Source organism: Carica papaya, chromosome 9, assembly GCF_054855325.1.
Source record: "Carica papaya isolate Zhongbai chromosome 9, ASM5485532v1, whole genome shotgun sequence".
NCBI lineage: Eukaryota > Viridiplantae > Streptophyta > Magnoliopsida > Brassicales > Caricaceae > Carica > Carica papaya.
The window spans coordinates 17,186,711-17,199,931 of record NC_142317.1 but is presented as its reverse complement, the minus strand read 5'-3'; the positions used below and the strand labels follow the sequence as shown (position 1 = coordinate 17,199,931).

General features: G+C 32.2%; 2 protein-coding genes across 3 annotated transcripts; one reads left to right on the top strand and one right to left on the bottom strand.

Moving 5' to 3' along the window:
* Window positions 1–1,537: 1,537 nt before the first annotated feature.
* LOC110812610 (uncharacterized) lies at window positions 1,538–5,103 on the bottom strand. The gene is made up of 3 exons (XM_022039431.2): window positions 4,043–5,103; window positions 3,446–3,493; window positions 1,538–1,768 (listed from the first exon to the last, which is right to left on the bottom strand). The coding sequence occupies exons 1-3, from the start codon at window positions 4,866–4,868 to the stop codon at window positions 1,710–1,712; spliced, it is 933 nt and encodes a 310-aa protein (XP_021895123.1). The 5' UTR covers window positions 4,869–5,103; the 3' UTR covers window positions 1,538–1,709.
* Window positions 5,104–5,190: 87 nt separating this feature from the next.
* Window positions 5,191–12,376, top strand: LOC110812611 (uncharacterized). Of its 2 annotated transcripts, none has more exons than XM_088211097.1 (6): window positions 5,191–5,388; window positions 5,643–5,863; window positions 6,520–6,624; window positions 10,784–11,039; window positions 11,403–11,480; window positions 11,816–12,376. In XM_088211097.1, exons 2-6 carry the CDS (start codon window positions 5,825–5,827, stop codon window positions 11,944–11,946), a joined length of 609 nt encoding a protein of 202 aa, XP_088067223.1. In that variant the 5' UTR covers window positions 5,191–5,388; window positions 5,643–5,824; the 3' UTR covers window positions 11,947–12,376. The 2 variants fall into 2 exon arrangements, with proteins under 2 accessions (XP_088067223.1, XP_088067222.1); XM_088211096.1 differs by having other exon boundaries at window positions 5,191–5,402.
* Window positions 12,377–13,221: the final 845 nt, after the last annotated feature.

Below are 13,221 nucleotides of genomic sequence, written 5' to 3'. Positions count from 1 at the left end.
AAAAATTGCTTGATTAAGTGAATGGATGAATGAATGGTAGCCTTACTGGATATCCTGGGAGATGGTGAACGGACCGAGTACATAAGGAACCTTACCGTGAACGTTGCCTTATACCGGACGGGGTATCGAGGATTAGTATTTTGGTACTCATACCAGATGAGGTATGGGGATGACCTGTTTCACCCTCATACCGGACATCCGACTAGGCTTTTTATGCCACTCAAGGAAGTCTTACAGGCTTTTGTATTTTTCTTGATGATACGCTTGTCTATTAGAAAACTAAGAAGTAATAGACTATATCTCGATCATTTTTGAAGTTTGAGTACCGTGCACTTATGAGTGTACACAGCCTTGTTGTATTGTGATAACTTATCATTATCAAGATAGTTGAGATTTTTGTCTTTCATGAATGTACAAAATATATTGAAATTAATTGTCATGTGGTTTGGCAAAATATTTATGATTGTCTTCTTTGGTTATCGTTCATTTTCTCATCTCATTAGTTGGCATATTGTTTTACCAAACACCTTGTTACTTCTCAATTTCAAACTGTTCTAGGCAAGTTGGATTTTCAAAACTTGTAAGCTCCAATTGAGCCGGGGGGTAGAATAGATATGATATTTGTAATTACTTGTAAATAACGTGTTAAAATATAAATACTCTTAATTTAGGGTTAATTTTATAAATAGTATTAATTTATGTTTGGTGTATAAAGGGGGGGGGGGGTATTGGAATAGATATGATCTTTGTAATTACTTGTAAATAACGGGTTAAAAAATAAATACTCCTAATTTAGGGTTAATTTTATAAATAGTATTAAGTTATGTTTGGTGTATAAATACCATTGTGATTCCTTATTATAAATTAATCCTCATTTTTTTTTTTCATTTCACAAAACTTAAGCTCTCTTTTTTCAGTTCTCCGAACACATTTATGCTCTTCACCAATTTCTCCAAAATCTTATTTATTTAATGTGTATTTAATGAAAATACACCAATTTACTACAAAATATGATATATGCTCACATAATAAAATGATCTAACATTCTTAACTTATACAATAATTTCAAGATGTATTAATATAATAATTTAAAATTATGTTTGTGTATTTAACTAAATAACAAAAATACTGAAGTTTTCTTTTTTAAAAAATAACTTTATAAATTTGGGAAATTTAATATTTTATTTATTTATTTCTGTAAATAGATTTATACTAAATTATGTAGATAAAATTATTCCGCTTGAAATGGTAAATACGGTTAATTTTGAAAATAATTAATAGTTAAAAAAAATGAGAATCATTTCATGCATCAAAATATGTTTAAGAAATCAATTAAAACCATATGTATACACACACACACACACACACACACACACACACGTGTAGACACACAATTTTCTCTTTCTTACGTTTGGATTAATTTGGGGACAATTCAAATTATTTTAGAATACATAAAAATAAAATGTTAAATTGTAATACAAGTCATAATTTAGAAACTCAAATGCAGTTTAATAATAAAATTTCAAAAGAAAGAAAATCACCTTAATTAACCATTTAAATTTTAAATAAATGATAAATGCAATTCTATAAACAAAAATAAAAGTTTATAAAATTACACATATAAATATTAACTCGTACTAAATTTACAATGTGAAATAAATTAATACTTATACGACTAATTTTTTCGAATAAAAGATATAATTTAAAAGTTATCTGAAGCGGAAGCTATTGGTTGCTGTCATCCATATTGAAATACTCGCAAAAATACCTGCAAATTTCAATTTCAAACATATACATACTATATTAATTAAAAATATATTTTAAGAATTTATATTTTTAAATTTGTCCGTCAAGGAAAAATACAAAATATAAGTTTTATTTTGTAATTTGCATATCTCAAAAATTACTGAAATATAAAATTGTATTATAATTAATAGATAAAACCAACTTTTGTTTTAAAATATAGTAATGTGTTTTGGGTATCTTGAAGAGATTATTATTATTATTATCATCATCATCTTTTTACATTCAATTTTATGAAACATATATATATATATATATATACATGTAACACCCAATTTATTATTTTTATTTTTTCTTATTATTTATATATATATATTAGAATTTTAATTTAATTTTTTAATATTTAATTTATAAGATTTTAATTTAATTTAATAATAATAATAATAATAATAATAAAATATGGTAAAATTATTTTTGAGATTTAATTGAAATTAATTTTGGAAAAATGGGGTGAAATTTTGGATTCTAGGAGTGTTTTTGAAAAGAAAATCGAAATCTGATATATTGTTGGTCAGTTGTTGTTTGATCTATTTTTCAGTATTAAATGCAGTATGGTATTTGATGTATTTATTTTATGGTTTCGTATGCATGAATCATGATTTCTTTTATTATGGTTTGAATTGTGGTGAACCCGATGTTATGTTGTTTTGTTTGGATTTCATTATTGGTTTACGTGTTTGTGTATGATCGGAAAATTGAGACCAAGAAAAATAGGAAAAAAATTATGTGAATTGATAAATGGATAATGTGGACAGCCTGACTAGATATCCTGGGAGATGGTAGACGGACCGGGTCCGTAGGAAACCCTAACGGGAACGTGGTCTCTCATATCGGACGGGGTATGGAGACCTTATGTGTTTTGGCGGCCATACCGGACGGGGTATGGGGACGGCCCGTTTCACCCTCATACCGGACGGAGTATTGAGGTTCATGGTTTTGGCGCCCATACCGGACAGGGTATGAAGACAGCCCTGCAATCAGATTATTAATGTTAATGGTTCACGTGTAGCGGGGACCCCCTATGGATCCCCACGGATACTAGTAGGCTGGTAAAAGAGGAAATTTGTTGTCTGATTATTGAAGTGCAAAGCATAACATGTGTTATGTTACAAAACGTATATGATTTTATGATGGTTATAATGTTATTGTTTCCATATGATATTTTCATGAATCTCACCGAGGTAAGTGGACGGTAAAAGTTTTTATTATTGATAAATGAGTTTGTTAATAATTATACTTCATTGGTCTTTTTGTCTTCTACCAACATTTACTTCTGTGGCAGTGAGATAGTGTGATGTTTTTACTAAACTAGTGTAACTCATTCCTTATTTAACCATTTCAGATCAGGAAGACGTGGTTCCCGAGCCCGTTCCACAGGAAGAGGGCGAGTTAGACGTTTAGATACTTTATAGTTCTATTTATAGTTTTTATTTCGAGTATTTCTTTTAATCAGCTTATTCTTTCATATGTTGGATGCGTTTTTTCTTATTGTATAAGGGATGTTAATCAAAATTTTTATTACGCTTCCACATTTAAAATTTTTTATACATACATTTTCATTTAAATTTTTGGAACCGTTACAATATATATATATATATTTATATGTAACAAAAACAAAAATAAAAGCAAGATACATACATACCTGTGAACATGTTCACCACTGATCGTGCTGTACCCGATGATGAACTAACTGCAGGTTCCAACAAATTTTAGATTTATTTAAATTGCTTTATCCTTACATAATCTAATCTTTAAGAAGGGATATATTTTTAAGCATAGAAATTAATAAATATTATATAGGCAGCAAAATTATATAATATATACATCTTTTATAAAAAAAAATAATTAATATATGAGACATCAATATTAACTATAATCTTAAAATAAATGATAATAATTATTCTGTTACAAACGATGTATATTAATAATTTAAAAATAATGTGTAAATCATTTATATTGGGGTCGGGTCGAACTGTTACAAATATATATAATTAAAATTTAAAATAATTTTACAATATTTATTTTCTATACTCTGGAAAAAAATATATAATTACTAAGTGTTCAAGAATATAAATGAATTAGTAAAATCCTAATTCATTTAAATTCTTTTCCAAAACAATTAAAAAAATAAATTTTACAAAATAGAAATTATATTTTAAAGATATATCAATTTTACATGTCCTTGTAAAATAGGTAATAATAATAACTAAAAAATCGAAAAATCAAGCGTGATGGTCACCTGAATCACAATTTGACGTGGAATTAACGGCCCCACACATGCAAAGCTGACGAACCCCATCGTCTCCAAACCCGCACGTGCCACCCGTCGCCTCACACGCTCCACAAAATTCATCCTTCCCCTCAACCGAGTACTTGACCCGGATCCCATACGACCAACCACTCGCTCCCTCAACCTTCAATGGCGCAAGATTGTATGCGCTGCTATACCCTTCACACCCAAGCTTGCTCAGATTTACAGACTTAATCGACTCAAAATCCACCGAACAGCACTCCGGTGGCCCTGACCCAAAAAACGACCCGACCCTTTTATGACCCACCAAGTCCCACGCCGGACACCCGTAGTACTCCTCGCAACCCATCCCCGAAACGTTCCGGCACGGCAAATGCTTCCCGGGGAAACCTTGGAAGAGCGGAGATTGGCTGGAGCAGCCTATTAACATGAACACATTATCAGCCGTTGGATTGAAATAGGGAGCTCGCCATTGCTCGATGGCGAAGCCGTTACCTCTGCGGCCGAGGACGATGGTGTCGCAGGTTGACATGTGGGGGTCGTGTAATGTGAGTGAGTGATAAGCGTAGTCTATTTCCAGGACTCGGTACGAGCCGGAGTCGATATGGAACATGAGTATGTCGTTTATGCAAAAGAGGAGATCTCGAAATCCTGGGTGGCCGCAGCCGTAGTGGAGCGAAAATGGGTAGTCGATGGTTATGTTTCCGCAGTAGGATCGGCATGGGTTGATGTGGGAAGATGCAGAAGTAAGGGAGTGATCTGGGGGTGAAAGTATGAAGAAGAAGATGATGAAAGAGAGGAGTGAAAGAGTCATGGCTTAGGGTAGAGAGGAAAAGAAAGGGAGTGATATGCTTTGCTTGGATAGTGGAGAAGACGACGATTTATTATTTAGGGAGCTTTTTTTTCACATGTTGGGAGGGAATCTTAATTTGTGGGTGTTTTGTTTTTGTCAATGGAGACCATATTTCTCTAGCTTTTGCGGTTCTGTCAACTTTCTTTTTGCTTTTCTGGATTTGCAAGAAGGATAAAAATTCTAGTGTTTGATGTTGAAGCTTACTGAATTGTGGAATAAATAAAATTAAACTTAAAAAAAGGTAAAATTTAAACTATGGAACAAACCCGGGGCAAATCTGAAAATAGCCCAAACCCAAATCCGCCCATTTTGTCCGAAAACGTCGTCGTTTTGCATGCTGTTTATTTGTTTTCCGCCTCCACGGGACGACAAAAGAAAGGGCGGACACGGAGCTGCCGAAGAAGTGAAAATAGGAAGCACGTCCAACAACGCGAGAGGAGAAAGAGATGATCAGCGCGTGAAGAATCAATCGAATAAAGAGGTGAAAATATAGTGGTGAGTGTGTGACAATTTTAAATTGAATTCTAAACTGTTTATTGTTTGTGATAAATTTCTGATTTTGTGTGTTCGTCTGTCGAAAATGAAAGTTCTGTTTTAGAAATTAATTTGTTTTCTCTGTCTTTCGAACAAACCATTATTCATTATTTTTGTGTTTTCACACAGTCTCCTCTCTGTTTGATTACTCTAAGTTACGTTTAGTGTAGTCTTAATAAAAGATTTCTTTTGATGAAACAGGTGTGAATTACGGATCACAAGAGACTCATTCGTACTTTACTATCTTCTCAAACTTTGCTTCCTTGCTGAGGGAAGCCCTTTGGTGCGTAAACGGAAGCGGACGATCAGGATCAGTCCCAGAACTATCCCGTTCTTTTGTTATGGAGAAAATTTGAGATTCTTATTACTTTCGCCTTGTCACAATGGAAGCCCGGGAAATAACTGAAGGAACGGTTTCTAACGTACGGTTTCTTTCTCTCAGTCTAATTTTATTATTGAATATGAGATTATCCTTCAATTTCGATCATCAAATGAAGACTCTTCGTTTGGAATTTAGGATTACTTCTCTGAAATTCTTAAATGGTCTTATTTTGTTTGTAATACTTGAACTTTTGTTTCTAATTTGTTTATGGATTTTGATGGATATAGTAGATATGGCCTAGAACTACCAAGTCGATGTTCTTGGGGATCTTGTGATTCTTGTTACTGTTACATTGCATTTTTTGCAACAAAATTAAACAACTGGATTTGTGCTGGAGTTATTTGCTATTGTTCATTTTAATATTAATAGACAGGACACTTTTGGGGCTTCTTCGCTCTCTTATCTTATAACAAGGAAAAGTAGGATACTTTTGAAATACATCAAGAGGCCTGATTGCTTCATTCAGTGAACTTCAAATCCAATTGTTTATGTAGTTCTCAATCGAATTCAGCTCCTAGTTAAGCTGGCCAAGCCAATCCGCAAAGGTTACGGTTGATGTTTCTATGTGCTGCATTTCTATGTATGCTAGTCTTTTTGTAATCTGTTTTGTAAATTTCCTAAATGTTCAAGCATGGAATGATTATCTGAAATTTGTTATACATATTTTAGAAGCTCAAATCACCTGCTTTGAATCAGGATGCTCGTAAATTGGCTGGAACTGTCAATTGGGGAACAGCAACTGTCATAGGAGTGTTTGCAGGCATGTTATATGGAGGCAGCAAGGAAGCATCAGCTTCGGTTGTAAGTTTGGATTTAGTTGAAGAGCTTAAATTGCATATCAAGTCTTTCATCTCAATTTTGTTTTAACAATATTGTTAGCGACCTAGGGAAGTGAAAATTCGAGGGAAAGCTTGTCAAAGATATGCATCTAGGGATATAGATCTTAAATCTATTCTCCACATTCCAAAACTTGTAACCTCTTGTCTGTTAGTAAACTCTTTAAAGATTCTAATAGTGTTATTTTTTATGACCCTCCTTGTGCTTTTAGGACCAGTATTTGGGAATGATGATTGTCACAGCTAGAGAAATAGGCGGATTATATTATTTTGATGAGATTTCCTTCAAGAATAGAAAGACTCAAGCCTTAAGCAGTATGAGTTCAATTCTAGTTTAGAATAAATAATGCAATGTCATCTTAGACTAGGACATCCTTGTTTTCTTTATGTGAGACATTTATTTCCATGTTTACATGTTTGAATTTTTCATCACTTTTAATTCTTGTTTTGTTTGTCCTTGTAAAATAGGATTTGACTCAGGATTGCCCATTTTTCATTCTAGGATTTTTCTGAATTTGAAAGTTATGACATCGTAGGTTTCCATACAACGGTCAATCTAATAAGTTCGGAGCGTCTACTGACTTTGCCATATCCCCTCTTATTTTTGTTTTGCTTTGAGATTGGGATCTCATCGCATTAAGATGCCCTTCTCCCTTTTATTTTATTATGCCAAAACCCTTGAATTCATTAGATATATATACCAATATGAAATTTCTCATTTATCAAAAGGTCACTGGGTACATCTGTGCCAAAATCTTATTGTCCCTGAAACCCATTTTATCTAATTCATAGATATGCTTGAGACCTTCTAAACTTACAACTTTATTTAGAAAGAAGGTTTTTCTAATGTTTATTGATGATCATACTAGACATGTTGGGTTTTTCTCAGAAGCAAAAAATATGAAATTGAAACACTTTGCAAACATTTTTATGATATGATTAAAATACAGTTTAAAACAAATATGTGTATCCTTAGATCAAATAGCGGAACCATAATGAACGTTTAGGGGATTTTTAGAAAAAAACCATGGGCATCGTTTATCAATTCGCATGCTGTAACTCTCCTTAACAAATGGGATTGTCGAAAGAAAAAATAGACAATTTTTTAAAATCATTAGGCTAGTTTGTTTACAATGAATATTCTAAAATATTTATGTGGAGATGCAATTTTAATGACATCCTATTTGATAAAACGAATGCCCACTCAAGTTGTGAACTTTACCACTCCTCTAGACATATTAAAGGAGAATTTTCCAATTTTTTGAATATATTCAGATATTCCTTTGAAGGTTTTTGGATGTATTACTTGTTTCATTCATATATATTTTTCAATCAAATCTCGACTTTGAATTTAAAATAACGTGTTTTTGTTGGTTAATCTCCTAACTAAAAGAGATACAAAGTGTTCTGATCCTGTTACAGAAGAAAAAAAAAACTCACAGAAGTATGGATGTGATATTCATGGAAAAAACATCTTATTTTAGCACAAATGACCTTCAGGGAGAGAATATTGTAAGTAAAAGTGATTTCTGACAAATTTATGAACCATTACCTAAAGTAATTTTGTCTTTTAAGAAGCAGGATATTACTACGCAAAGTAGTAAAAATGAAGAAAGTCTTAAATAGACGCCAAATATTTTGAAATCAGATCCGATGGGACAAATACTACAGAGAAATTCTAAGGTTCCGGTCTATACTAGAAGGAAATTTCTTAAAAATACTACTGTTGCAACTATAACTTCTGCAGACCAATCAAGAACCTGAATGATGGTGTCCAAGAAACACAGGTAAAACCCAAACTTGATCTTACCCTGTTACAAAGCATAGATTTTACTGATTTAAATCTCCCTATAACCACTAGAAAAGGAGTTTGATCTTGCAAAATATCCTATTGAAAAGTGCCTATCCTACCGAAAAAATTGTGAAGAAATATTTTTATCAAATATTTCTGTTGTCTCTGTGCTCAAAGTAATTCAAGAAACACTAAGTAACCCGTATTGGAGGTTAGCAGTCAAGGAGGAGTTAGATACTCTCAAGTGGAACTTGGGAAATTGTTGATACCAAGAAGTAAGACAATTGTTCGATGTAAGTGGGCCTTCACGATGAAATGCAAGATTGATGGGAGTATTGCAAGACATAAGGCATACCTTGTAGCAAAAGGGTTCACTCAGACTTTCAGTATAAACTATCAAAAAACATTTGCTCTGGTGGCCAAGATTAACTCTATTTGAGTTCTTCTCTCTGTAGCAGCAGAAAGAAATTGGCCTTTATATCAGCTTGATGGCAAAAATGTTTTTTTAAATGGCAGCTTCAAAGAACCTTATGGATCTTTCACTTGGATTTCACAAAACCTTGGGAGAAAAAAAGCTTCGTAGATTAAAAAATTCTTGTATGGACTTAAAAAATCCTCAATGACCTGATTTGAAAGATTCAATACGGTAACAAAAGGATATGGATATTCTCAAAGTCAAGCTGACCATACCATGTTCTATAAACATTGAAGATCAGGTAAGTTGGTCATACTTATTGTTTATATTGATGATATAATCTTCATATAAGATGATTTTGAAGAAATTGAAACCCTAAAGAAGAAGCTAGCTGAGGAGTTTGAGATTAAAGATTTAGAAATTCGAAGCGCTTCCTTGGTATGGAGTTTGCTAAATCCAAGAGAAGGAATCTTCGTAGATAAAGGCGAGTGTGTTCTTGACCCACTTAGTGAAACCAGTATACTTGGATGTAGCGCAATCAAGAGTTCTATTAAATCCGAAATGCAGTACAAGTTGCTAAAGCAAAGGATTTGGTGAATAAGGAACAGTATTAAAGACTAGTAGCTAGGTTAGTCTACCTATCACATAATCGGCCAGACATTACCGTTGCAACAAGTATCACGAAGTCAATTTATACATTCTTCAAGTCAAAAGACATTTTGAAACAATCTATAGAATCCTTAGGTATCTAAAGGGAACTCGTAGAAAAGGATTATTCTTTAGGAATCACATTCACCTAAAGATAGAGGTTTATAAGAATGCTGACTAGGCTGGAAGTGTCTCAGATAGAAGGTTAACATGAGGATACTGCACCTTTGTGGGGAGAAAACTTGGGCATGCAAAGAAGTAAAAAACAAAAATGTGGTGGCCAGAAAAGTAGTGCCAAGACTGAATTCAGTTTTGTTGCTCATGGAGTTTGTGAAGTTTTATGGTTAAAGAAACTTCTTGAAAAATTAAAGATTTCTATACCGCTATCGATTAAGGTATACTGTGACAAAAAATCACCAACTGCTACTGCACCCTGTTCTTCATGACATAACAAAAGATTTGGTTCCATCTATTAATCAAGTGGCAAATATTCTGACTAAAGAGCTTCACAAGAAACAGTTGGACAGTTTAGTTTTCCAAGGTAATGGAAGACATTTTTATACCAACTTGAAGGGAAGTGTTGAAATATTTTATCTAGATTTTTAATATTTATTTTTTAATTAAGTCGCTAGTATTATCTCCATAATTAATAAACAATAAGTGACTAGGAAGATTTATAAATAATAGGAAATATTTGTAATTAATAGGGAATTTTTTACTAGGAAGATTTGTGGGATCCTTAACGTAATTAGTTTCCTTTGGCATAAGATTTTCTCATGGTATAGGTAGGAGATTTTGTAATGTGTGCAACCAGAATACTTTTCTCTGTTCATCTCTCAATCTACAGTATCTAAACCTAAAAATGATTACAATGGACACGTAAAAACGTGTGGTTGTACCGAGGTTCACAAGAAGTTTGTCAATTTATATAATTTACATGTAACGTATAGCATGCTCTGTTTGCCAATTCTCTGTCAATAATTTTAGTTCTTCTGCATCATCTAGCTTGTGAATTTATTGCTTCTGGCTTTCCTTTCTCCCACTTGTGCATTTTTTGGTATGTTTTTGTGCATTCAGAGTAGTATTTTATTTTTCACATTCATGCTGATGCTTTTTCTTTCTGCAACTCATTGATATCGACATTAATAGTACCCTACCTCATTGATATTGACATTGATAGTACTCTACCTCATTGATATTGACATTGGTTTTAACTATTTATATATTTACTGTTTTCTAAATTAAATAGAATTCCCCACATTTTGCCAGAGCAAGGATGCAGAGGTCATGTTGAAGCTTGGGAGCACTCCAGATAAGCGTGAACAGTATCAACTAATGAGGGATGCAATGGAGAAAAGGTTCATTCGAGTTACTCGTGGTTCAATTGTTGGTGGAGTACGGCTTGGGATGTTTACTGCTGCATTTTATGGTTTGCAAAACTTGCTTGCTGAAAAACGAGGCCTACATGATGTTTTCAATGTAGTAGGAGCGGGTTCAGCAACTGCTGCAACATTTGGTTTAATCAGTAATGATTCATGCCTTAAATACAACTGACTTATTCTTTGCTATTATTCGGAGATGATAAAAATTGCAAGCAGATGAAAGTTAGCTTCATAAGGAATTCCAAGTGGAACTGAAATAATAAATTACAAATTTCATCATTTTTGATAGAATTTAGACCCTATTGAAATTATTAGATTTTCACCATCTCTTTCCTTAATTAGGTGCCTATTCTAAATAATTTCCACAGAAAAGTTGATTTGTTAAAAAAATATCCTTAGGATCGACTTTTTCTACGGGCGAAGCTGAACTTTATTGGATGTAGGAAGAAGAAATTGATGAATCTCTCTTAATATGACATTTTACTTCTCTCTAAATTATATACTAGTGCCCGGATCTCTCAAGTGGCGTCTAAGGAATGTGATGCTGGGTTCAGTTCTGGGAGCAGCGGTCTGTTTGCCTCTTGGTAATTATTTCACACCTTATACATTGAATTTTTATATTTTGGAGGGTTTTGAGAAGTGAATTAGCACTTATCCTAGTTTCTAATTGGAACTCTTTTTGAAATTTGGAAGTCTCCAATAAAATCTCAACTAATTGCTGTTTTTGGGATCTTAATCTAAAATGGACTTGATTTTTGCAAAATATTCCTTGAAACATCTTTTGCCATGTTGAAATAATTGCCAGATTAAACGTTTCTGTATATTATGAGTGAAAGGGTAGTTAATCTATGGTGAAATGTGTCAAAGATTTAATTGAGAATGTCTTAACATGTTACATGAAATTTGTGTTTTATGACAGGCTGGATCCACTGGAAACTTGTGGAGAAAGCGAATGAAGGGAATATTGCTGCTCATTCAGGTCAAAGTGGAGAAGTGAAGAGCGGTGTGAGTGCAGCCATTGACAGGCTTGAAGAAAACTTGAACAAATAGAGAATTTCTTTTTGGCACAGGTCTCCATCAGTTTTGCATCAAGAGACACAAGATTAAGAGCAGAAATTGGGCGAGCAAAAACAATTCCAAATCTCAAATGTCCTGTGGCAAGCTGTCAATGAAAGTAGGATATTTGTTTGCCTCGCTCCCTGGCCTTTCAACTAATATCGTTTTTTTCCTTAAAATGTTGTATTGTGTGTTGGTATGACTATCCTGCAACTTTAATGGCAATGAGGTTTTAAACCCAATCTGTCTTGCGCAGATGGTATCTGCTATAGTTTTTTATATGTACTTCAAAATGCAGAACCGTAGGGCTGGTCATAAAATCTGTTCTAAACTCGTCTGCGTAAAGACTTAAATATGCTCTAAACCAGAGACTGAGTTTAATTCTTATTAAAAAAATATATATATACGTATAATTTGTTGGTTACTTAGTTGTAATTTAATTTGATTATACTGTTATATTAAAATAGATATAATTATATTTATATTAAAAAAATTAAAGTATATAAAATTCATATAATCCATATAAAATTCATCTATTCCATTTTGCTGTTGCTGCTGCAACGGTGGAAAAAGACTCTGGCATTTTTGACATTGCGCACGTTAAGAGTGGGAATAGATGAAATTTACAGTAAATTTTCTAATTTCTTAAATGATAAATTATCATTTTAATTATTGAATTAGTATGTTACAATTCAGTTTTAATTTTTTTTTCTTCTTATAATAATTTAATCCATAAATTTATAAAATTATCTCGGTTCTTAATATTTTCATAGGACAAAATTTTTTTTCTTTTTCTAAAGAAAATAAAATTTGAAAACTATAACAATTGAAGTTGACTTGTATAAAAATAATTACAATATATATAATAATAACTTATATTAGTGAATAGAAAAACCTGTAATACCTATTTTTCTTTAAATTCTCAACCTGGCATACCAAACATTGTATTTTCATTTTATTTAAATAGTACAAAAAATATTTTACTATTTCTGCTAAAGAATAGCAAAATATTATCTTTAAAATAATTTTATAAATTTAAAATTAAATTATAACAAAAATCAGAATTAAAATACTAAAAATATTATTAGAATTAACTATTAGATCACCAATAATATTAATTATTACTTTTATATACACTCTTATTCCCTTATACTAAAATTCTATTTGATTATTATTTCTTTTTTCTAAATAAAAAATTAATATATTAAAGTCTTGAGAACCTCTCTTGTGGATCGATTTTCCTTTTAACGTATTTTACTTTTGTTTTTA

Coding starts and splice junctions, on each gene's coding strand:
- LOC110812611 (XM_088211097.1), top strand. CDS start 5,825: ATGGAAGCCCGGGAAATAACTGAAGGAACGGTTTCTAAC. Junction 5,864..6,519: donor CTGAAGGAACGGTTTCTAAC/GTACGGTTTCTT, acceptor GCTTTGAATCAG/GATGCTCGTAAATTGGCTGG. Junction 11,481..11,815: donor AGCGGTCTGTTTGCCTCTTG/GTAATTATTTCA, acceptor GTTTTATGACAG/GCTGGATCCACTGGAAACTT.
- LOC110812610 (XM_022039431.2), bottom strand. CDS start 4,868: ATGACTCTTTCACTCCTCTCTTTCATCATCTTCTTCTTCATACTTTCA. Junction 3,494..4,042: donor CACGTCAAATTGTGATTCAG/GTGACCATCACG, acceptor TGGAACCTGCAG/TTAGTTCATCATCGGGTACA. Junction 1,769..3,445: donor AGTGGTGAACATGTTCACAG/GTATGTATGTAT, acceptor TGAAATTTGCAG/GTATTTTTGCGAGTATTTCA.